The sequence below is a fragment of the Leuciscus leuciscus genome (genome assembly GCF_965113295.1).
Source record: "Leuciscus leuciscus genome assembly, chromosome: 22".
NCBI lineage: Eukaryota > Metazoa > Chordata > Actinopteri > Cypriniformes > Leuciscidae > Leuciscus > Leuciscus leuciscus.
In genome coordinates, this window is record NC_138746.1 from 7992980 (window position 1) to 8018759 (window position 25780).

At 37.8% G+C, this 25780-nt stretch overlaps 3 protein-coding genes across 9 annotated transcripts in view; 1 reads left to right on the forward strand and 2 right to left on the reverse strand.

Annotated features, from left to right (window-relative positions):
• The first annotated feature begins 128 nt into the window (after positions 1-128).
• Positions 129-7061, forward strand: LOC309486620 (uncharacterized protein). Of its 3 annotated transcripts, none has more exons than XM_082153974.1 (4): positions 129-1564; positions 2105-2229; positions 3488-6098; positions 6234-7061. In XM_082153974.1, exons 1-4 carry the CDS (start codon positions 566-568, stop codon positions 6732-6734), a joined length of 4236 nt encoding a protein of 1411 aa, XP_082010100.1. In that variant the 5' UTR covers positions 129-565; the 3' UTR covers positions 6735-7061. The 3 variants fall into 3 exon arrangements, with proteins under 3 accessions (XP_082010100.1, XP_082010099.1, XP_082010098.1); XM_082153973.1 differs by having other exon boundaries at positions 3488-3514; positions 3599-7061; XM_082153972.1 differs by having other exon boundaries at positions 3488-7061.
• A 1403-nt stretch (positions 7062-8464) lies between these two features.
• vdac2 (voltage-dependent anion channel 2) lies at positions 8465-16576 on the reverse strand. The gene is made up of 9 exons (XM_082154021.1): positions 16420-16576; positions 14030-14101; positions 13885-13934; positions 13523-13675; positions 13380-13432; positions 11371-11598; positions 10761-10911; positions 9667-9724; positions 8465-9326 (listed from the first exon to the last, which is right to left on the reverse strand). Exons 2-9 carry the CDS (start codon positions 14094-14096, stop codon positions 9235-9237), a joined length of 852 nt encoding a protein of 283 aa, XP_082010147.1. The 5' UTR covers positions 14097-14101; positions 16420-16576; the 3' UTR covers positions 8465-9234.
• Positions 16577-20048: 3472 nt separating this feature from the next.
• Positions 20049-25780, reverse strand: part of marchf8 (membrane-associated ring finger (C3HC4) 8) — a 103360-nt gene continuing 97628 nt past the window's right edge. For all 5 annotated transcript variants that reach the window (XM_082154019.1, XM_082154017.1, XM_082154015.1 and 2 more), the window contains one exon: positions 20049-22957. In XM_082154019.1, the coding sequence (XP_082010145.1) occupies positions 22653-22957 (305 nt within the window). In that variant the 3' untranslated portion in view covers positions 20049-22652. The remainder of the gene's footprint in view (positions 22958-25780) is intronic.

Consider the following 25780-nt stretch of genomic DNA (forward strand, 5'->3'; position numbering starts at 1 on the left):
ATTAAACAACAATTTTACTGTATCATATAAAGTAATAATAATTAAATAGTTAAAATGTGTGTTGCCTGCATCTGAATCTTATATAGGCTATAGCGTACTTTAAGACCACCTCCATAATTCGCACGCTGCACAAAAAGTAAATTTTTCGTGGAATGAGCCTGTTATCCTTGTAGGTTATTTAGTTTAACAGTCATATATTTTTCTCAGATAAAAATAATAGACCTCTTTTTTTCCAGAATTTCTGATTTTGAAATATGACATTAAGGCTGTAGGCTACATTTCACAACATATTGTATATCTATTCCAGCTTCGGTAACTTAAACAAAATATTAGAAATAATATGAGTTGTGAATCTGCGGACGATGGAGTTCGTGTGACGTCACATCAGTTCCCTGGAGATCAGTGGAGGAGTGAGTGAATGCGCAGGATGCTGAGCTGAACAGCTGATTCTGAGCTTTTAACCTGTACTATGGACAGCTCTATTCAGCTAACCTAGCATCTATTGCAGTATAAAAAGGGAAGCATTTTCACTGAACGCTACGAAGGAAAACGCACCAGCCTCACAATGGAACGTTTTCTTCATTCACCTGGCCGGACACGGGAAGAGTACCGGCACCAAACGCCGCGTCCTTCATCGAAACTCATCTCAAGGTCTGCCTTTAGCCTTGAGTCCACAGCACCACTGAGAGGTAATGAAACCCTTACCGAATTCGCCGCGAAACCGGCCGCTAGCTTAGATTTTTCAAACAAATATGCAAGTGGAATGAATCTGAGGAAAATTAGTGAGAAAGAATTACTGCAGGGGCTCAATGATCGCTTCGCGGGATTCATCGACAAGGTTCATCACCTGGAAAATCAAAACATAGCTCTAGAGAGAGAAATTGAGGCCATTCGCCTCAGAGCAAAATCCTCTTCGTCTCTGTCCAAAGAGTATGAATCAGAACTTAATGGTCTGAGGCTGCAAGTTCATGAGATTGGCCTTCAAAAGCATCAGATTGAGATAAACCGTCAGAATCTGGAGGACGAGTTTGACACTTTGAGAGAGAAGTATGAAAGAGAGACTCGTGGTCGAGTTGATGCTGAAGACAGCATTTCAGTACTGAAGAAATGCATTAATGATGCATACCTTACCAAGCAAGACATGGACAGAAAAGCCAAAACTCTCGAAGAGGAGATCGGATTCTTGAAGAAAAACCACGAAAGCGAGGTAGCAGAAATGATGGCCCAAGTCCAAGAGGGTCATGTGACAGCAGAAATAAGTGATTTTAGTAGAAGTGATGTCACTGCAGCTCTGAGGGACATCAGGATGCAACTTGAAGGTCACACCGACTCTGACATCCGATATGCTGAGGAACGCTTTCGAGCTCAGCTCGCCAAACTGACCAAAGCTGCTGAGGTCAACAGAGAAGCTCTCATGGCCACTAAAGCAGAGATAAATGAACACCGGAGACAGCTGCAGTCCAAGAACAGCGAGCTGGACTCTGTGAAAGGTGTGAGGGAAACACTGGAGAGGCAGCTGTATGACCTCGAGCAACGGCACAATGCTGAAATCCATCACTTCCAGGTATGAATATATAATGTGATGCACTGTTCAGCCTAGAATATTTTAATCATTCAGTGTGCGGAAATCTAAAAATAAGAGCAATTCTTTTTAAATCAGTGTTGGGGAAAGTTACATTTAAAAGTAATGCATTACAATATTGTGTTACTCCCTAAAAAAAGTAATCGCATTACTTAGTTACTTTTTATGGAAAGAAATGTGTTACGTTACATTTTTGTTACTTTTTCTCACCTTTGCGTAATATTCCGAGTTTGCATTTCACTGTTTTTAGTCATTTTGAGGAATACTGAATACAAAGCACACCACTTGAATTACTCATTTGAGACATTTTGTTTTAAATTTAAAAGTAATGTTACTTTAGTAGTTACTTGAAAAATGTAATCTGATGACGCAACTCGTGCTACTTGTAATGCTAATGCGCTACCCCAACACTGAGCACTATACATCAATTCTACATAATCTAATATTCAGTACCATGTCATGTGGCTTTTTTTTCTTTCTAATGCACTTCCATTGTGTTTACTTCTTTTGTCCATGATGCAGGACACAATCAGAGAGTTGGAATATGAGCTGAAAAATGCTAAATATGACATGAGCAGTCATGTGAGGGAGTACCAGGACCTTCTCAATGTCAAAGTGGCACTGGATGCTGAAATTTATTCCTACAGGTACGTCTTTGATTACAGTATTTTGATTATACAGTATAAACCGTTTTACTGTTGACCTCATGGCAAACTCTCAGGACCAACAAAGTCCTCATAACCGGTCTGAAGAAAAAATTATATAACATTCCTTTATCTCATTTATCATTATTTGTTCATATTTTTTTATTTGTACCTGGAAGGTTTAGTCTTGATATGTCATTGCAGAAGCCTTCTTGCAGCACACTCACTTCTTATGTGACATACAGAATTAGAGAGTGAATAAAGTGAGATATGTTCTACATAACTGAAATGTTTATTAAACAGGAATGCTAATTTGTATTTCAAATAATCATTACTGAGTGTTTTTTATTCCAGTTTTCATGAGTTAATTTGTTGTTTGATTACAGTGAGTTTAAGTTTCAACAGAATTAGGTGTCATTTCATGATTTTGTTGGCGGCTTCCGTGTTGTGAGAGTTAGCCTCTGCATTAAGAAACAATAAATAGGACACATTTTTGACAAGATTCATTATAGTGCCATCAGAACCAAATTATAGCATTACTAGAAATGTCCGATACACACTGGCAGGGCTTCAGGGTAGACATGTCAAACGTCTCCACATCCATGTCACTGATCCCATGACAGAGGAGATACTGACAGATGACCTGGCTGAGGTTTTACTTCATGAGCCCTTGTGATAAATACAGAACTCTGCAACAGTTATCATGGAAACTAGCTTTTTTTTTTTTTTATAACATTCATTCCAGTGTCACTGCCATATAATAGCAATACTGTAATTTGACTGAGACGGCACTGCACGTCCCAATTTTGCCGTGTTAGATGCGTTCCTGGGTCAACTTATTTTGTTGATCCTGGAACAACATTCCTGTCCGAAAATGTAATCATAACCTTAATCCTAAATCTAACCCTACCATTAACTTTCCCCTAAAATAAGAGGGAAATGATAGGTGATTAACACTGATGTAGTAGAAGCATCTAACCCTGGTTATAAACCTAAACTTAAAAATAAACTCTAAACATGTCCCTCAAATCTGATTGGTTATTTGAATGTTGTTCCAGAATCAACAAAGATGTTGATGCAGGAACATTTTGTACTTGGTGAAATCAGGGTCTGCGACGGCACTGTAATGAATGTTGTCAAAAACGATTTATAGATTCTTAATGCTTAGATGTAAAATGCACGGGTTGTCACTAGTTGAGCATAATGAATCTAAATATTATTCTGAATTGTTTTGTGTCCTTTCTTTTTTTTTTTTTTTTAGGAAACTATTGGAGGGTGAAGAGTCAAGGTACTCTACAAACTCAGATGCACATATTTCAGCACCATACATTTACAGACAGTCACCCATCTATACTCTCCCTTGTGTCAAAAGGCAGGGGGGAGCAACTCGAAAAGCAGAGCCTCAGTACAAATTTGTTGAAGAGATTATAACAGAGACAACCAGAGAAGATGTGGAGATATCGGACTCTGGCTCTGAGAAGAGTGGGGAGGGGAGAGAGGGTGACAAACCAGATGAGGAGAGCAGTGAGAAAGATGAAACTCCTCAAGAAGCTGGAGATATTGAAGAACCAGCTGCGGAGAGCAGCGATGAACACAGTCCTGAGATCGAGATAGAGACAGAAGAAACTGAAGTCAAACCAAGTGATCAAAAAGAGGATGAACCAGTTGAAATTACTCCAGTTGATTCTGAGGTACAAAAAGATGCTGACTCTGAACCAACTCAAGGCTCTACAGAAAAGGCCATTGATGAACAAGATAAATGTGAGGAAACAGACACAAAAGACACAGAGCAGAAAGACCTGAAGGATGACGTGAATGGAAAAGTTGATGGACCTGAAGAAGAACGTGTGAAAAAGACAGATAAACCAGCTAAAGAGACAGAGAAAGATGTCCCCAAACCAGATATGTTAGAAAAGCAACAAATGCCAGAGAAATCAGAAACTGGACCAAAAGACAAACCAACTCAGGAGCCACAAAGTCCTGAAGCAACAACTGAAGTAAACGCTAAGCCCAGTGGACAAACTGTGGAGGTAACTTCTCCAAGAACTGAAGATGATAAACACAAAGATGCTAAAATCTCACCTCGAGAATCCACAACTAAAAAATCAGCAGAAGAGGAGAAAGAAACAACTCCAGTTCAACCTGTAGACGAAGATTCTCCCAAACCAGATAAACCAGCAGCTGCTGAACATGCTGAGAGTGGAAAACAGACTACTGGAGAGGACACAGAGGAGGAGACCTCTGCAAAAAAAGACAATTCTAAGACTGTAAAAGAAGAAACAAAACAATCTGAGTCTTTGGAAAAAGACCAAGAGGATAGCAACAAACTAACAGAGAAACCTGTGGAGAAGAAGCAAGAGGCTCAATCAAAGAAAGAGGAAAAGGAACAAAAACCTGAGGAGTCTGTTAAAGATAGCAAAGTTGCTGAACTGGTAGACAATGTGAAAACAGAAAAAAGTGAAAGTATCAAGCCTAAAGAAACAGAAAAGACACAAGAAAACCTTTCCAAAGCTGCAGAAGAAAAATCACAACCTGAAAAGTCAGAGGAACAGGAGGACAGCAAAAGTGACAGTGTAGACACTGTCAAAACTGGAAAGGTTGAGCTTGCTAAGCCTAAAGAAACAGAAAAGACACAAGAAAACCTTTCCAAAGCTGCAGAAGAAAAATCACAACCTGAAAAGTCAGAAGAACAGGAGGACAGCAAAAGTGACAGTGTGGACACCGTCAAAACTGAAAAGGTTGAACTTGCTAAGCCTAAAGAAACAGAAGAGACACAAGAGGACATTTCCAAAGAAGTTACGGAAGAAAAATCACAACCTGAAAAGTCACAGAAACAGGAGGACAGCAAAAGCGACAGTGTAGACACCGTCAAAACTGAAAAGGTTGAACTTGCTAAGCCTAAAGAAACAGAAGAGACACAAGAGGACCTTTCAAAAGTTACAGAAGAAAAATCACAACCTGAAAAGTCACCGATACAGGAGGACAGCAAAAGCGTCAGTGTAGACATCATCAAAGTAGAAGAGGTTGAACTTGCTAAGCCTAAAGAAACAGAAGAGGCACAAGAGGACGATTCGAAAAAAGTTACGGAAGAAAAATCACAACCTGAAAAGTCACAGATACAGGAGGACAGCAAAAGCGACAGTGTAGACAGTGTCAAAACAAAAGAGGTTGAACTTGCTAAGCCTAAAGAAACAGAAGAGACACAAGAGGACCTTTCAAAAGTTACAGAAGAAAAATCACAACCTGAAAAGTCACCGATACAGGAGGACAGCAAAAGCGTCAGTGTAGACAGTGTCAAAACTGAAAAGGTTGAACTTGCTAAGCCCAAAGAAACAGAAGAGACACAAGAGGACCTTTCAAAAGTTACAGAAGAAAAATCACAACCTGAAAAGTCACAGAAACAGGAGGACAGCAAAAGCGACAGTGTAGACACCGTCAAAACTGAAAAGGTTGAACTTGCTAAGCCCAAAGAAACAGAAGAGGCACAAGAGGACCTTTCAAAAGTTACAGAAGAAAAATCACAACCTGAAAAGTCACAGAAACAGGAGGACAGCAAAAGCGACAGTGTAGACAGTGTCAAAACTGAAAAGGTTGAACTTGCTAAGCCCAAAGAAACAGAAGAGACACAAGAGGACCTTTCAAAAGTTACAGAAGAAAAATCACAACCTGAAAAGTCACAGAAACAGGAGGACAGCAAAAGCGACAGTGTAGACAGTGTCAAAACTGAAAAGGTTGAACTTGCTAAGCCCAAAGAAACAGAAGAGGCACAAGAGGACCTTTCAAAAGTTACAGAAGAAAAATCACAACCTGAAAAGTCACAGATAAAGGAGGACAGCAAAAGCGACAGTGTAGACACCGTCAAAACTGAAAAGGTTGAACTTGCCAAGCCTAAAGAAACAGAAGAGGCACAAGAGGACCTTTCAAAAAAAGTTGCTGAAGAAAAATCACAACCTGAAAAGTCACAGAAACAGGAGGACAGCAAAAGCGACAGTGTAAAAACAAAAGAGGTTGAACTTGCTAAGCCTAAAGAAACAGAAGAGGCACAAGAGGACCTTTCAAAAGTTTCAGAAGAAAAATCACAACCTGAAAAGTCACAGAAACAGGAGGACAGCAAAAGCGACAGCAGTGTGGAAAGTGTGACAAGCGGAGGGGAAGTTAAAGTCACAGAGAAACAGGTTGATGAAACTCTGAGTAATCAATCCCCCAAAGCCAAGGAAACAAAATCTGATGCAAAGCCTGAGCAAAAGGATACTAAAGAAAACAAAGTGAAGACATCTGAGAAAGCTGAAGAAGAGGAGAGTGTGATGACCAACGGCAGTGGAACCAGCAAAGAAGAAACTGTCCCAAAAGACAAAGAATCAGACAGTGGTGAACATGAAGTGAAGGCGTCTATCAAAACAGAAGCTAAAGCTCTGGAGAAGACAGAGCAGGTCAAAGAGAGCAGCAAGAAGGACAGCATGGACACCAAAGGTCCAGAAGAAACAACTAAACCCACTAATGTAGTGTAGAATAACAGCAGAAAATAGTGGTCAAAAAATAAAACCACTAAGAAAAAATGCCTTGAGAAAAGAGAATGAGAAAACTGTTTAAATAAGCTTCCTTGATGAATGCATTATAAATTACGCAGATGATCTCAGTTGAGCATGAAATTTAGAAATTGCTTTCTGGAAGTCTGATGTTTCCGATGCAGATGCATGCGTACACTGTGATCTACGTGTACATGATGAATGTGTGAATCTTGAGGAATGTATAAGATTTTATTTTGCTACATCTGATCAGACATATGTATGTATTAAAATAGTGCTATATATTAACTTAATAAATATTCCAGCATATCAGTGTTTCCAAGTGTATTCATTCAAGCGATGTTCCTACAGAGGAACTACAATAGGCCCTACTGAGTTTTGTAAACTGTTTAATGGGGTGTGTGATGCTCCACTTCTTATCCTTGGTTCCAACACTTGCCAACCAGCACTTACATATTCTCTTTAGTCAACATAGCAGCTATTCATCTATAAAGGATCACAAGGCATTTAATTATTGTACGTGTTTACCTAAAAACTCACTTAAGACTTACCCAGAAAAACCCTACAAGACTGCTTAATATTTTAAGATGTCTCTACTTTGTTGAAGCTTAATCTTAATCTGAAGTCCCACATAAACACTGTTCAAAAGTTTGGGGTCAGTAAGGATGTATTAAATTGATCAAAAGTGACGGTCAAGACGTTTGTAATTACAAAAGATTTCCATTTCAAACAATGTTCATTTGAACTTTCTATTCATAAAAGAATTCTGATAAAAATGTATCAGATTCCACAAAAAATGTTAAGCAGCACAGCTGTTTTCAATATTGGTAAGAAATGTTGTAATCTTAGGCAGCAAATCAGCGTATTAGAATGATTTCTGAAGGATCATGTGACACTGAAGGCTGGAGTATTGATGCTGAAAATTCAGCTTTATATCACAGGAACAAATTTCACTTTAAAAAACATCAAAACGGCAATTTTAAACTTATACAATTTCACAATAGTTTTTTTTTTATCAAATAAATGCAGCCTTGGTGAGCATAACACTTTCAAAAAAAAAAAAAAAAAAAAATTCTGACCCCAAAAATTTGAACAGTATAAGATGGTGACCAAAGACAGTATAATTTTTAAAGTATTAAAAAGTAAACCTTCTACAAAATAATATAATTACTATTACCATGAATTGTATAGACTCAAAACTGAAATTTATGTAGATAACATAAAATAAGGAAAACTGAAAAATTTTCAAATGCACAATAGTAACTGTAAACCCACATTAAATGAAGCCTGGGTTGTTGTTTTTTAAACTAAACCTGTCCTTGTTCGCCTAATTACACAGGAATATAAAACATCCATTTTAATCAAGTTTTGTTCAATAGGTCAATACAAATGGGTGGAGAATATCAGATGTGAAAACTTAAGACAGAAATCAAGCAGTGTACCATGTTTTTCCCAAATACGGAATATTTTTGACCGAACCGCAAAAGATACGAGAAGCTTTTATTCTACCTTTCGAAAGTGAATAAGCCAGTTAAATTTGCTTCCAATAACGGTTGTGAACATTTAGCATTATTTTTCCTCAGCTGCATGTCCACAATCCTGTTAAAACACAGACCTGCAGGACCATTTTTAGGGATGCTAACACATTTCTGAGCTAGAGTTTATACATGAAAACACATTTGCTTTGTAATCAAGAAGAACTGTATCATAAATGAGTTTAAATAGTTTATTGAAAAGTTCAAACATACACATGAGGACCTCTGAGGTATTGTGAAAGCTTGGCCTCAGGGAACCAGGGTCATAATGCAACACCGGGAGCAAAAGGTACTGAACTCGTCTGTGCTGCAAATGAAAACAAAAGGCCAGCCATGCCAGGCTCAGGAGCACCAGCGTTCATCTCCCCATTAGCCTACCCAAAAACTGCTCAGTTCAAGGGCAGACTTCATGTACAACGGTTACTCTGGATGGCTGCCGAAGGAAAAGTAAACTGCTTAAGCTCGTCCTTGCGTGCATGGAAAGAAGAAAACGGTATAACAGTTTTTAAATAATAGCAGGTATAACCTTTAATATAGAGTTAAGTAGTTGCATGATTCGCATTCAGACGACTAAGGAATATCAGATACAATACAAATGATGAAATCAGGGACAGTTTTGTCACAAACCCACCACCGTCTAACTGAGAAAAGAACAACAGGAAGCCACAGATGCCCTCCGTCCCAGAGAGTATTGAATTACTGCGGCAGTGCTGGAGACAGATGAAGAACTTGATTTGTAGCTGAATGTCTATAAGAGGACTACAAACAGATACAAACAAGGGCATTTGGACCAAAAGGGGGGAAAAAGAAACACCATGACATGATCGCTTTTGATGAGCCTTTGCTCCCATCCCATTCTGAATCCCCCTGCTGGTTGCTGTTGGAGTTAGATTTAAGGCCAGATTTCTCTGATATTCCCTTGTCCCTGATGTTAAGCAGGAGCAGGTCTAGGCCTCCAGCTCCAGGCCCAAGCCCAGCTTGTGGCCACCGGAATTGATGCTCTTTCCATCAACCAGGGCCGAGAGGGTCAACTTGATGCCTGAAAAACCACCACAGATTTAATCACAGGACCTTTTACAGCAGGGTTCCTGATCTGCAGAGTTTAGTTCCAGCCCAAATCGAACACACCTGGACAAGCCAATCACAGTTTTCAGAGTTACTAGGAAATCGCAGGCGAGTTTGATCAGGGTTAGAGCTAAACTCTGCAGGATTTGAGGAACCCTGTTTTACAGCATCCTACATAAATGCAGAAGTCTATATAAAAACAAAATTATTAAAAGGGTGATGTTTCATGTTTCCAAATCAACTTGTTTTATCAGCCTACGAAGCTGAAGTCAAGCATATTTTGTGGTGATAAGAGAGGAAATGCAAGACTGTACCTGGTCTCAGGGTCTGAGTGTAACCAACACCGACAAGGCTGGTGTTATTCACTTTAGCCTGTTGAAATGAGAGAAAACGTTGACTCATTTCTGAAGACATAAGTGTGCACATGCAAAGTCAAATGAAACATTCAAATCACAAACACATTCATGAGGAGCCTGACTTCATCTCTTAAACAAAAGCTGTACTTTTAGTAGCACCTCATGAATGGCACTTCGGTTCACAGAGTTGCCATCTGATCCTCAACAGCACACGGGCACAGATCTTTGGCAATGGGTCGATGCCAAATTCTGTTTAATCGATATAAAAGCTGTACTAAAATATGTCTACTCTGATGGCCAATGGAAATCAGAGGCGACTCTGGGGCTTTCTTTTGTTGCATCATAGCGGCATTAAACTTTGTCATGGTCAATCATCACACATCTTTGGCTGTGTCCTCTTACTGTAATTCCTGTGTAAACACCCATTTCCTCTAAATATAGAGGTCATGATGAAAAACACTGCGTGGTTGTTTTGTAAGATGCTATAAAATAAAGCTCTGCCTTTTTGGCCTTGGCTGTGAAATTTATCCAAAGGTTCCTGTATGAATTTATTTGCAGTGCAAATGCACATTTTCATGGCATAAAGGACAGCGAAGATTAATAATAATGAAAAATAATAATTTGGAGAAACCAACAGAATGCATTAGTAATTCGATGCTCCCTACAACCTTTTCCATTTATGGAGAAAAGTACATTTAGGGTACATTTACACAACATCGATGTACTTAAAAATTGAAAAATTGTCAAAACGATCCCCGTTCACACGGATCTGCAAAAACGACAAAAAATGCTGTATTCTGCTGCCAGGCCAGTAGTTGGCGATGTCACTTTGTAAAGAAACAACATGCCAATAGACTGAACACATGTTTGCATTTTCAGGCCCTCAAAACGCTGTTGTCATGTAAATGAACGGCAAAAATGCATATAAAGTTAGAAGTTGAAAATGGTGTAGTATAAACGGCCCCTTCGAAATGTTGTTTTATTGGTTCAAATGCAGAAACAAACAGGTGCCCTAACTTGTGATTTCTGTAAAAGCAATAAGAGTTACTCACACAGATGGAGGCGTCTTTGTCCAGCTGATACTTGGCAGCAATGCCGAAGCGAGTGCTGTTGTTTCCTGCTGTCCAGGCCAGATTCACCGCTGTCTCCAGTTTATCACTCACTTTCTGGTAGATGGAGCCACCAAACTCTGAACCATCATTACTGGAGGGAGACAAAATTAATGCAGTTTAGTTTAACCAAGGGCCAAAAGTTACACATTGCACCTTTAAATTGCAATAAATGAATAATTCATAAATGCACATTAACTCAGGACAATTCTACAAAGGGCTTTTCTTGCCATTCAGATTTTATAAAGATTGCACTCACAAAGAATAATTACTAGACATAAAATATTTAAGAGAGAGAAAATGTTTTGCATCTTAACTAGAAGTTCCCATGACTTTAATGTTAAAAAATCCTTTCATTTGTCCAGGTTGCCAATGGCCTGGCATATTTATAGAAACTCAATGCATCATTCCAGGGAAAACATAGTAAAATTCCTGACGTCTAAGCCAGCTCTGTGTAGATAATTTCTCATTATATCAACACTTCCCTCCACTAAAATAAACCAGGTCCAAGTCACATGCACTTAGAATGATGTAGTGACGCTTCAGGACTTACACATTAGTGTGCAGCTGGAAGTCTCCCGTTTTGTAGCCTACAGCAAAGTTGTTCTGGGTCATCTTGGACTTGGCAGTGTCGAAGGACATCTGGTAACCAGCGAGCCATCCCTCATAGCCCACCACTGCAGCGCCGTGAATGGTCGGGCCGGCAAAGTCGAAGTCAACGTCACAGCCCAGGTTCACGTACTCGCGCTTGTATGCAGTCTTGACTTTTCCACTCTTTTTTCTGAAAATGAAGGAAAATAAACAATTTAGCATCTTCTTTAGTGGAATTACATTTGTTTACAAGATGTTTTTTAAACATATGGATTATTTGCCTTTTGACTAGCCATAAACTAAAATTCTGATCTGCAGAAATATAAACTGTTTAGATTGTTAATGTTCCCTCCCTTCAAACAAGTGATACATTTGTTTAACAAATAACTTTGAAATAATCAAGCAGTTCTCTCGGAAAGCATTTGGATAATAAAACCACACTAAAAATATAAATTTCACTGCTTTAGATAACATACCAAATCAAGCAGCAAATAACTAAATTCTAGACCACCTCTTTTAGTAATATTGATATACTATTACAGTATTTATATTTTGAATTGGCTTTTATGTTTATATTTCCATTTATTTTTCATCTTAACTTTAGTTTTATGCTTTAATCTTTTTTTGTTTATTTGTTTTGCTTGCTTTGTTTTTTGTTTATCTCTTTATTATTTTAGTAATTAAACTTATTTTACTTCAGTTAACGGCCAAAGCAAAATTCCTTCAAATTTTTATATTCTTAATATTTTCTTTCAGCTTAATTTCAATTAATGAAAACATTTCATTTTGTAATCGTTTAGTTAACAATAGCAATACTACTCAGAATTTAAGCCATTTTTTTACCCAGCTGATGGCCAGGTGGTTTTAGTGGATGTATAAAGTCAGTGTAGTTCATCACATTTTCTATAAATATGATCTACTAACATTTGACAACAAGAAAGAGTTACAACACTTTGTCCTAATTTTGCATATTAAATGTTTTCTTTTTTTTAAACCTGTCAAACTTTTGTGAATATTTAGCTTGAAAAGTGTGCTTACGAGATCGTTTAAAAATAAATGCCACATGGTGTGATATTCATACGCGTTTATACTTATTCAGTTCAAATACTATTTGGGACTGCACCATAAATCATCTATTTAGGCCAACAATGTAAAATAATAATTTGCTTCCATCATGATCCAAAAAACATCTGATTTCAAGACAATTCAAATCCAAATCCAGATTCCGTAGTGAAGGACATAAAGTCATGCCTTGGTCATACCATTTCATTCACTGCACCATTAAAGCTAAAGTCACAGCTTATACTGAGGCTAGCAAAAACCAGCCCATTTTGCATTGTCTGCACAATAAAACAGAGCAAACAGCAGTGCTGGTGAAATACACTACCATTAAAAATTTGGAGTGTTTTTTTAAAGAAATTAACACTTTTATTCAGCAAGGATGCATTAAATTGATAAAAACAAATGACAGTAAAGACATTTCTATGTGTATTATTTAGGTTATTTATAACCCCAAACTTTTGAACAATGTATAACGGTGAATAAATCAACAACTTGCTCAGACACACACTGCTCTTCAGTCCTCTGCTACACGATACAAAGCCCCTACCGTGAGCTACATGAGCCTATACATCAGCAAAGGCCATGTCAGCGCGACTGTCATCTGAGAGCACAGACCCTAATGACACCAGACAGATGCCACTCTCCTGAACGATTTACAGTTCTCAGAACATGAGGACTGCGATGTCCAGCTTGTGTGAAAGTAACCTTGAGATATGCATCAATGCTCAACAAAACAGCTAACTTTGTCACATGGCGGCACTTGAATTGCTCAATACAGTATTGATTTACAGTCCACCGTGAGAGACAATATAGCATCTCCCATGACTCAACTAAACACGTGCACAGAGAAATCAGTGTTTCCATCCAAATCTGAAGCTTTGGTGCCAGTGGAGAAAAGGAATTATTTACCCTGTGTTTGGTGAGAAGGTTGTGTCAAAGGTCAGCTTCAGTCCCTTTGCAATCTGGAAAAAGTGACAAACCAAATTATTATCCACGCTAAAAGAAATACACCATGATTGGTGACCATTCAATGAATGAAACTGCATTCAGACCTGGTCTTCAATGGTGATCTCTGTGCCCAGGGTGTTGTCAGTATTCCACTTCTCTGTGAAGGTCAGACCATACTCAGACCTCTTGTATTTGGTTTCCAGGCTGCCCACCACTTTGCTGGTGTCAGTGTTGGAGGAACCAGAGGTCTTAAATTCCTATAGAGACAGGAAAGAGAAATATTTCAGATCATATTCAGGGAGCAGGCTTTTTGTTTTATCCAATAAGTCATAGTGGTTTTGTGTTAAATGCCAACATAAGGAATAGGCTACATGATGTAAATGGAATTAACTAATGTGTTTTGAATTAAACACACAGGAAGTGACAAAAGCAGTGGTTACATATTAAATGAAAATAAAAGTCTCACCACTCCACTGCTTGATTTTGTCTTGACATCGAGCTTCACCATACCGAAACCTTTCAGAAAATAAACCAAAGGAAACGATTGCAGAGAAAAAGACCAAACTAATGGTAATTTTTCACATGAAGCAGTGGAGTTTTAAAAACGTTACCATATCCTTTGTTGAAGATGTCTTTGGCAGACTTGCCAAGATCAGCATATGTTGGGGGAACAGCCATTTTATCTATTTAAAAAAACAACCATGTGGGAATAATTAGTGGGTCAGGAGAACATCGTAACATTAATGCACCTGTTCAGAATACAGCAGACCAACACATTTAAATGGTAACAATTGATCTGAGCCATTCAATAGTTTTCGGACGTTTTGGGTGGTCTACGGTATCTCTAGCTTTCCATGGTTAATCGTCGAGAGACAGTGTCGTATCAGTTTGATAAATGCCCCAGCCTGAATGCAGCTGCTCTGCTCAAGCTAATCTGAACTGACAGCAGGCCACACCTAACTGAGTCACTGAGACGGAAGTGACGCACTCCACAGTGACCTACAAGTGTGCAACATGTGTGCGCAAGTCAGCATGAGAAGCAATTATGTGACTGGAGGTGAGGGGTGGAGACACCTTAAAAAAAACAGCAAGCCTAGGCTTTAGTTTTTGGTATAAGGACTGCATAAAACAAATGTTCAAATGCTTGTTTTCTGTTGGCTGTGTATGAGGAACAACACACAGACACTGTGCAGTATAAAGGCGGTGTCTAAATCAGGGGTGTCCAATTTTGCTCCTGGAAGGGCACTGTCCTGCAGAGTTTAGCTCCAAACCCAATTAAACACACCTGAACCAGATAAGCAAGGTCTTACTAAACATACTGAAAACTTCACGGCAGGTGTGTTGAGGCAAACTGGAGCTTAATTCAGGACAGTGGCCCTTCAGGAGCAGGTCTGGACACCACTGGTCAAAATGGTTGAATAAATGCACAGAGATCAATTAATTTCATCATGGAATACCAATGAAGAGACCACTCACAATGCGTTAGAATAAATAAATAAAATAAAAGATCACAACTCAGCATGCAAAATTATGTAGACATTGATTACATGAATTTTTTTATTTCTACCCCTGTAAAGCTGTGCTCACATTAGAAATATGTAGGGATGCACCGAAATGAGAATTACGGGCCGAAACCAAAACTTCAGGATGCACTTGGCTGAAAACCGAAAAAAAAACTATTTTTATAAAGTAAAAAAAAAAAAAATAAATAAAAATAATATTAAATAAATATATTATTCTTCATTCAGTTCTATGCAACAATCAGATTTAACAGATTCATTTTGACCAATTATCCATAATGTATGTTCCTAAAAAGCCATATTTGACAAAAAAAAAGGGGGAAAAGTAGTGGTTTGCTATTGCTGTGATGTCATGCGGGTGACAGGTTGTCTGGCCCTCACGCCAGTAAACGCATCATCAGAGAAGAGATGTCGCTGCAAGAGGGAGAAGTTATTTTAAAGATCACGAGGTCACATGAATTTCATTTATAATAAATATACAATATACCATAAAAAAAAAATAATTGTTCATTCTGATTTCATGGTGTCAATTTCCCCTGACTGACCAATCTGGTCTAATCCGTTCTCCCAGGCTTTAACACTCATGGGAAAAAACATCCAACCAGAATGGTGGAGAATAGCAGGACAATTACGCCTGGCAAGCACTGTCAATAATGTGAAGACAACCAGATTAGGAAATAGACTACAAGTATACATCCAAAAAGAGCTCAATATTTCTCATGTCACCATATAAATGATCACTGTGACCTTTATCATACAGGTAATGTAGCAGGAATGTCTGGTCCTGGAGACATGACAGGCGTTTCTATGCCTTTCTGTTCAGGAAGTAGTAGGCTGTATTCCTGCTGCAGATGAAATATTCTTCCAGCATAGACACAATTCCATACTAGTCCTTCTAACGTAAAATCGGAAAGCCTAGGGTGGAAAATGTACGTGCAGGAATCTTATCGATTAATAATAAATTCAGCTGAGGTTTGAGAACTGCTTTATTATAAAGGGCAAAGTAAGGGCAAGGCTATTTGCGGATCTCCTTCCCCATTTTAACTACCCGAAGGAAACCCGCATGTAACACTTAGAACAAAACCAGACAATGGTAACTTACAGCACGAACTATGGTTAAATCTTAAGCAAAACAGAGACACAATATCACCAAAAAGGATCAGTTTGAGACGGGTCCGGCGGCTCTAGTACTGTGAGTGTGAGGCTGCACTCATGGCAGTCTGCGGAAGCTCACACACACTGATTACTCAAAGCTACACTGTAGAGGAGGCTGTAAAGCTGCTGAGTCGAGCTCATGTCACGCTATGGCAGATCTCAGGCTGAGTGCTGCTGTGTGACATTAGAACAGGCCGATAGTCCGAGCTTGGAGTGATTCGGCTAACGCGAGCTAATGTGCTAGCACTAAGTAGAAAGCAAGCAAATTAACAACTCCGAAGCTGATATGTCCGTAATAAATATTCATGCTTCTCACACTGACTTACCTGTCAAAATGAGTGCAGTGGAGTTATTCAAGTACGCCTGCTTAAGTTATTCCCAGCGCTGAGCCTATGTGAAGAGTCTGGCCAGTTGGAGGGCGAAATGAAGGAGACTGTAATGTAACACACCCGTGCCGATAGCCTCCTGCTCAAAGGACCCCAGGCTGTCTCATCGGTGCCTGACGGTAAATGTCAACAGCCAAGAACACATGTGCCTTGCACTGTATACTTTTTTTATTTTTATTGCGCATTGCTTGTTTGACATAAATAATAATAATAATAATACAAAATTACCCTTAAACATTTGTTGTTGTTATTATTATTATTATTCAGTAGAATAAAATCCATGAGAATATGTACTGAACATCACTTTTTTGATCACATAAGGGAAACAATATTAATACAATTTTGAATAGGATTTGTTTCATTTCCGTTTTAGTAATTCAAGTTCTTTAAAAACTTATTTCAGTTAGGGTGGATGGGGTAAAACCTCAGTTGTGGGGTAAGATGGCCTCTTTGAATCGTTTCACATTTTGTGCAAATGTTTCATCATATACTGCACATGCTAAACCCAAATAGGCGGGCATCTTCCCCCATGTTACCCTAATTGTTAAGACAACATTTTGCTCGAGTTTGCTCGAGTAAATTTAATAAAACGTATGTTTAAATAAATCAAACCGAATTTTATTAAATCTGATATTTATACTTTGTTTCGGCTTTATTTTAATGTATTTATTTAATTAAATATTTAATAGTATTAGTCAGTGATAGCACTGCTGGCTTTCATTTCAATGAAGGTAAAAAACGAAAGTGTGCTTCGTTTACATGGAAATGATTGTTGAACTTGAGTTACAATTCTGATTCCTGAAGCTATAAACATTGCTATTTAGCTATTTAGCTTTACATATTAGCTATTTTAAATAGAGAACATGTTGCCATTTACTCAGCTAAAATCATAGGGTTTTCTTTGTGTTTCCAGAGAGTTTGAGTGTCTTTCATTTCACTTTCAACTTTCAAGTAAGTTGGATTCTAGAGCTCGATGACTCACGAGCACGAGCAATGCATTCACTGGCCTCTTGGGGCTGCTAAAGCATCTCTATTCTCCAGGGTTGTCCATGTTAAAAAAAATAAATTAAAAAAAATATGGGGGGGGATACATTCAGCTAGTTTGTTCTTTATGTTGTGATGTTTTACACGATTTTTCTGCATCTAGTTATTAATTAAATGACACATAATATCTGAAAAGCGCTAAAATGCTATTGTATTTTGTTGTATTCATGCGTGAATTGGGACTACTATTTTGAAAAGTGTTGCGTAATGAATGGAGCACGGAAGTAAAGAGAAAAGAAGACTGATCATTATGTAAATTTTGTATATAGGCCACTATATCATAGACATAATAAATTCAATACTCTTTGTATTTATTATGTCTACAGTCTATGTACTGTATAGGCTACTACTAAATTTCTCTGGTTAATAAAAAAAGTAAACAAGACGGATCTTAATTTTTCTAATTGTGAAATTATTTGCTTAAACCACACGTATAATGAGATTTAGAATATTCCAATTAAAAGTACATGGGAGATTCATTTAACATTGTTTTTTATTAGTAGACAGCACCTGAATTTTGCACCTCGCTTTTCCAAAACAAAAAATATATATAATAGTTGGCTTCAGAGAGAAGCCAACTTTTTTTATTATTATTATAATTTTTTTAATCCAAGACAGTACCTTTAGATCTTTAACAGTAGATAGCCTAATCACACCTCCAAAAATACTGATAAGATTTATTTGGAATAATAAACTTTGAAGTTCTGAATTTTGATGATACTAACAACACATTTAAAATTAATTGGTTGGAAAGATGAATGCTTGGAACAGATTCTATGTGGTATTTTATCCCTGATAACATATTTAATAGGGTGGGGTTGATTAAATGCAATTACTCCACTGGTAAATTGGTTCTACAAAACATTGCACATTAAAGTTTTAAAGGTTAGAAGGCCACATGTATTTATTATAGAAATAAATAAAATCATAATAAAAGGCCTTACAAAATTTTGAGCAGCAAATGATAACTGCACTAATTTAAATATGACATGCAATTCATCTAAATCTAAGTATTTTAACATTAATCCACACAACAGATGGATTTCATTTGGAATTTGGCTGTCTCTTTTGACACCAACTAAACCATTTGATTCCATATGGACTGTTTCCATTGTATCAACAATAATTGTCTGCATGAGTGCTTGGTCCCCGATAACTGCCAGATTTATCACTGTAACTGTTTTTGTAAACCTTCATTTGAAAGGTGGTCCTTCATGCTCAGCATATGAGTTAAATAATAAATGACCTTTAATTGATTTGTTACAGTGCAGCTTTGCATTAGTTACGCTAATGTAGAAGAAGCAGAGTGGACAAAAATTTTGACTTTTGAGCATTGAGCATCCTGTTCATATACCAGTAATTAACAGTATAGTGCTGATATAGCGCTGTTTCCAAATGTTTGATGTTGGCAGGCTCATTTTGAATTGCAGATGATTGTGTGAAGACACTGAGGACAGCAGAAAGGACACACACCCCTGCTATGACCTTGAGAGCTGCCGTTTCTGCTGTGTCCTCTTGAGCTGAGGTCAAACGCATCAATTAGAGAAGTACAACGCATGACAGCATGTGCTTCTGACGAAAGCGTCATCCAGTTTTTTTTTTTATCTACACGAAGATAGATTAAAAAATATTAAAGGAACCGTATGTAAGAAATGTATTTCAATTAATTATAAAATGGCCCTGATATGTCACTAGACGTTAAAGGTATAGCGGAGGATCTTTCCAAATTTTAGTTAAGACCCGCCCTCTCCACTTTTTGAAAAGTTTGATTGATTCACCAGAATGATTGACAATTAGGAGGACCAATAGTATAGGCTACCCACCAGGAAGTAAAACATCCTCCGCTATACCTTTAAGAAATCATGTTCATTTCAAATACTTATATCACTGACAACAGTAGTCCGGCCAGGATAGTGTCATTTAAAAGTTGAAGTTGCAGCCCTCAACTGATGTTGATGTTGTCATGTTGTGTTTTGCGCATGCGGCGCCCCAGCCGGTCCTCTGGGGGGTTGGGGAGGGTATATGTGGGCCAAGAGCAATCACACGTGCAGGATCTCCATACTGTAGTCCTCTGTCTCTGTGTACTGGGAAGAGTTTTACGGTAAGGCACATTATGTTTATATAGATTTTTCACACCAAACTTAATTTGAAAATGTCTTAGTCATTGTGTATGTGACTTAAATTTACGGTTTTCGGTGTCCTGTCAAAGGGGGAGCTAAAGACAAAGACATGGAGCTAATAGGATTATATATGTAAGCTGATTGAACCTTATGACCCCTGGGCTTATCCACTCAATAAGTTCTATTTCTTTCTGTATATGACTCATGCACAGTGAATGATAATTTAATATTCAATTTCTTAAATTGCTGGTTAAAAAAAAAGAGACTTTGGCCCTGTTATGACAATTAACTTGAATTAGCATATGTCAATGTAATTATAAAATTAGGTAAGAACTTGAGATCTCACAGCAGAGAAAACAAAACTCACGAGTCAGTGACAAATAAACTGTGTAGTTCGACACTGGCTAATTTAAGATTTCTTTTATTGCTCCACTCAGTCTCCCTTAAAAACACAGCACAAATGTAGTCACTCATATCTCAGCGAAGGAACTAAAATCATCCGGATAAAGGTGGTAATACTGAGGAGAAAAAAGAGAAACATACATAAAATACAAAACTATACATGTAAATTACAGCCTTTTCAGTTTCACAAAACCAGTATTTATCCACTGAGAAAGCCACTAAGTGAAATTGATCAAATCCACTGATGTTATCTATTTGACACAGTGTTTATAAAAGGCCTTGACGACACACATAAACTGAGAATTTCATTTACTTTTCCTATGGGAAATAATTTAACATATCCAGGCAGTTTTCAGACCTTTAATCACTGTTATTACAGTCATTTAAAAAAAAAAAAAAAAAAAACATCTTATACAACACAAGGCTGGTGAAAAACTCTACATTTCCTTTATTTTTTTATTTATTTTTTTTATCCTCAAAAATGCTTAGAGAAACTATTTACTACTAGAGAAAAGTTACAAGGAGATGCAAGAAACAGTCATGTTTTTCATGTTCAAGCCAATTCAGTAGTAATGCACTGCAGTTTGATGCACTGAACACTTCTATGAAGAACCATGAAACAAAACGAACAAATGATTGCGCTTTAAAACACGTCCATCAAAATATGATGCAGTGCAGTGCTAAAAAGAGATTTTGGAAAATGTGTATCTATTAAGGTGTTTACACCACTAGCTAGTTAAAGGAGCCAGCTCCCATTGTTTTACAAATGTCCTATCAAAGAAACAAAACTTGTTTTTACTGAATCTTGAGAAAATGTGAAATATCTCTGCAGCTATGGGGATTTAATTCCAGATGGTAAGGATTTACATGAGGCCTGGCAAACCAGTTAAGTGCCGAGCCCAACGACAGTAGTTTTATTCCATGTATTTTCACATATCAAAATGAGAGCTGACAGGGTTGCATTAATTCATTGTTGTAGTGCATATGTGACATTATGCTTGGTAGCACACAGACAGACCCAACTTAAGAAGATGAGCTTCACAAAAAGATAGACTTGATAAGGAATACAAAAGCTATGCAATTAGCACTGTGAACATTGAGCATATTTTATTGGTCAAACGGCACAAAGCCAGTCAGAAGAGATTAAAAAATATTTGAATGTGCATTGTCTGTGCAGTAGCTCTAGATGGCAGAAGTATCCTATACCTTGTGAACATATAAGATCATGAAATTATTAATTCCCAATAGAGTTTATAAGAAGCACAGCCCATGTACATGATCACTGCCAGGGACGTCAATCAAAGTCATGTGTTCAGGTCGCTAAAAAAAGTATTATGTTAGAATGAAGGCCAAAACTAACATGGCTATTTTCCAACATTTAAAGCCATTGAAAAGCTATACAATATTCAGAATAAATATAACCTGAAATTACACCTATGGGAAATTTGCTATGATTGTTTTTAAAACCAAAACAAGCAGAACGTTTTAATAGTCCTGCTAAGTGGTTCATGTCATCATTGCTAAAACACCATTTCTGTTATTCAAGTTATAGTTAAAAATAAACTCAGAAGAAGTGCAGGAATGCCAGAAGCGGGCAGATCTTTGATAATCCATTTCGTGAAAGAAAAGAGAAATTAAATCAATCAGAAAACTTGGATTTATTTAACTTCCAAGTTTCCCGCCGGTCAAATTCCTAATGAAGGTAAATCTCTTTCATGACTCAAGATGCTACAATGGAGTTAATTTCGCTCAGTGAGAAATTGTAATTTTTTACATTCGCAACATACACTTTAAGGCCTGATTTACTAAAGTCTTTCACTAATGTACTCAAGTCTTCAGCAAATGCCAAAAACAGCAGCATAGCCAGTGACTAGTCACCGTATGGTATCATTTCTGCACATGCTAAGAACCGTAGCATAGCACTTTAGTAAATCTAGCCCTTGATCGGATAAATATCGTAATTAGATGATCCAGATTATTTAGTTATCAGCTGATATAAAATAAAGCCTATGTCGTGTAAATTTCACAATGACTAAATTCAGAATGTTGAAATGGTTTTCTAAAGAAGATATATAACCGTACATAAATGTTCCCTCATTGCTCCTTCATATTCCTTTTTTTTTGTTCCATCCGAGGGGGTCTGTGGAGATACAAATGCACCTATAAAACGTGAGATGTCGCCCACAAAACTTCAAGTTTGTTTTAATGTCTTATCCAGGTAGAAAGTAACTGAATATATTAAAACAGGGGTCTTTAGGACAGGGAAATAAAAAGTGCTTATATGCATCGACTCCATCAGAACCAGCGGAGACACGTCCACACATACACAGCTCGAACGGTGGATTTCAACTCTTGTACGACAGCAGTACAATGGCAGTGGTTGGAATGATCCGAGATCTAGCGCACACTGATTCATTATGGTTAGCCAACAACTTACAGGAACAGATCGGACAAACGAACGAAGAGAAAATAACATCTAAACGACAAAACAAGTCCAGTCTCAGTCCTCTTGCCCAGTGCTGTGTGGCATCCACGTGTCCCGGAGCATGCGGCGCCCCAGCCGGTCCTCTAGGGGGGTTGGGGAGGGTATATGTGGGCCAAGAGCGATCACACGTGCAGGATCTCCATACTGTAGTCCTCTGTCTCTGTGTACTGGGAAGAGTTTGTGTCCGACTGCGCCGGCCCGAGCGCCTCTTTATTCTCCAAGTTGGGCTCCAGAAGAGAGGGCTTATCAAAAACATTCTTTTTACAGGTCTCTGGGCGGTTCTGCACATATATTACTCTGTTGTAGGCCTTGAGTCTCTTCCACAACTGGATGTAGACCTTGCATTGCACGTACATGAACACCAGTCCGCCAGTGAAGCCTATGGCCACCACCACCAGCTTGGTCCAAAAAGGCCATTCCAATAGTCCTGTACGATAAACGAAAGGGAGTAAATCGCTGTAAGTATGTCACACACATTACAATGCTTATTTTCCATTGTGACATGAATATCTGTTTATATTACAAGGATCAAACATAAGGGTCAATGACATATAAGATGGTCCATAACAAAGAAGACATTTTTTTTTTAAAGTTCTTAGAAATGTGTACTTTATGTGCTTGTCATGTTGATTTCAAGTGATTTTAAAATGTTTTAATTAAAAGAAATTTGGTGTATCTGTCAAGTAAAAATGTATAATGTATATAATACTATGAATAAAAAAAAAAAAAAAAAAATGAACACATATACAAATAAATAAGTTTAAAATAAATGCAGAAAAAAGTAATACAAAAACAAATTCAGGAATACATTTAATTACATTTTATTTTTAGTATCCATCGAATACATTTGAATGTTTACATCTTAAACCTTATTTTAAAAATGTTTTCAATAAATAAAGTATATATTTACAAATATTATGAATTAATCATAAATATCATTCATTTTTTTGTTATTAAGAGCCACACCATATTTTTTAAAACCTTGCCTTGTCATAAAATAATAATAATCATATTATCAGACATTTTAAGGAACTTGCTGACTTTGACACATTCCTCTGCAATATAATTTCCTGTTTTATGGTTTTTTTCTTCTGAATGTTAATGACACCACATGAATGTTGTTGTTTGTCACATCAGATGACTGATTTGGTTGTCTAAGGAGGTTTTTTAAATATTAATAAACAGTTTTGTTGAAACTTTTTTCTTTCCTATGAATATTATTTTCAAACTACTTTTCTTTTACATTAAGGTTTCTTTTCAAGACTTTCATTCTTTTAATGAGGCTTTTACTTCATTATTTCAGGAGGTTCCATCTTGATATTTCCCCCAAAAAATTTTAACATTTAAAAATGTTTTTTAAAACAATCCCCATCATAGAAGAGGTGTATTCAGGTGGTTGTATGTATAAATTATTATATTTCTGAATAAATTAAAACACCTGTCCTGGACAAAAACAAAAACAAAAAGATCCTCATGTCATTGACCCAATATGCAAGTAATACATTACCCTAACCTACAGCAATATTGTATAAACTATGTGCATATGAAGTGATTCTGGATTACAACACAAAATCTAAAATATGCGTCAAGCACAACACCGGGGCAAACACAGGAGCAGGGATGCAAAGACAGGCGGCTGGAGTCCTGATATCCCACCCAAGCTTCTAAAGAGCCAGAAATGGACACAGGGCTATGATTCAGACTGCAAATACAGCATTTTCACCCTTGACCATTTTACCAAAATCATTAGAAATGTCTGAGAAAGTGCAGGAGCAAAAGACATTTCAGGTGTTTTTCAGTCCACCTTCAGTGGAAATAAATTCCGCCAACCTTTGAGTTGTTTACAGTTGCTTTCCTCTCTGGAATTAAGCGTTTGGAAATGTCAGGAAAGATCAAGTGTGAGGGAATTGCCATGTGCTACAGTACATCTCTAAATGCTACGGTCTGTTCAAGCACAAGGCCTTGGACAAGGAATACTGTACTACTTTCGGAGGCTCCGTAAGTCAGGCTGGGGTGCAGCTTTAGTCCACCTGACATGATTATCAAAGGCAAAGGGGAAAAAAATTTGGTTAGTGCCACAATTACGGGACAGTCTTAAGCATTTTTGCAAACCTGCTTGATATTCTATTGATAGAAGTGGCCTTTTCAAAATCAATATCTTGTGTATTACAATATACCTAATTATATACAAAGGACCGATTTGATTGGTCCATCTCATTCATTACACTGACAACTACACATTTGCCTTTGCAATATCAGAGGAGAGCAGATCGATACAGATTTATGTCAGTTTCGAATTCGATGAAAACACGCCACAGTCCATTCAAATGCAGCGCTCGCCTCTTTGTTCCACGCATTACCTCCATAGTCACGTACAATTGCTTTGTCTTTAATTTCTTTGTGCCTGAATATATCCAGAAAATAGATTTAAGAAAAAAAGAGGTCAGGCTGTGATAAGTGGCCATCAAGCCTGAAATTGCCTTTGTCCAGCATATTCGCAACTGACAGTATGGGGCAGCCGTGCACACTGCGTTCGGAGCGCGTTCTCGCTGTGAAGCATTATTGCCTTCATTCAGGCTGCGACTAGCATTCATGCTAGAGATGGCTGATGTAGAAGGAGAGAGAAACCTTCAAAGAAATAATTACAGTTAGAGGCAAGAGTTAGGAGGATAGAATGGTAAATGTAAAAGCGTTTACCTGGTATTCTCCCCGCTGCATGGTTAAAAAGAGTTTGTTACTATTTCACTATTGGCAAAAGGTGAAGCCACTGATAGGGGGAGGAGGGTCAGGGGTGCAGGCGGGTGGGAATCATATCTTAAGATAACTGCTGGTTACGAATGGCAAAAGAGATGAGGAATGACACGTGGAAACATTCAGGTGTGTGCATGCACTGCCTCTTGACTCTGCTCAAGCCTTACCATGCATGATGAAGGAAAGTCAATGGTGTAACCATGGTAACAGTGATCAAAGATCTCCCTTTGAAGCTACAGTTCTTGTACAATGAGGCGCGTGTGAATGGGCTCTTAATGTTAGGAGCAAATCAGTAAAGTGCCTGCTGTCAGAAACCCATCAGCGTACGGGTCGAGGTCAGTGTCAAAACTCACCCAGAGTGCGGTAAAAGGATTGGCGTGTTTTAGTCAAGCACACACTTGCATCACAGCTCAAATCCAATATGGAAATAAAATCCATTGCCGTCATATTCACTGAAGACATCCGGTCCCTGCGCTCCACAGCTCCCTAATGGTATCGA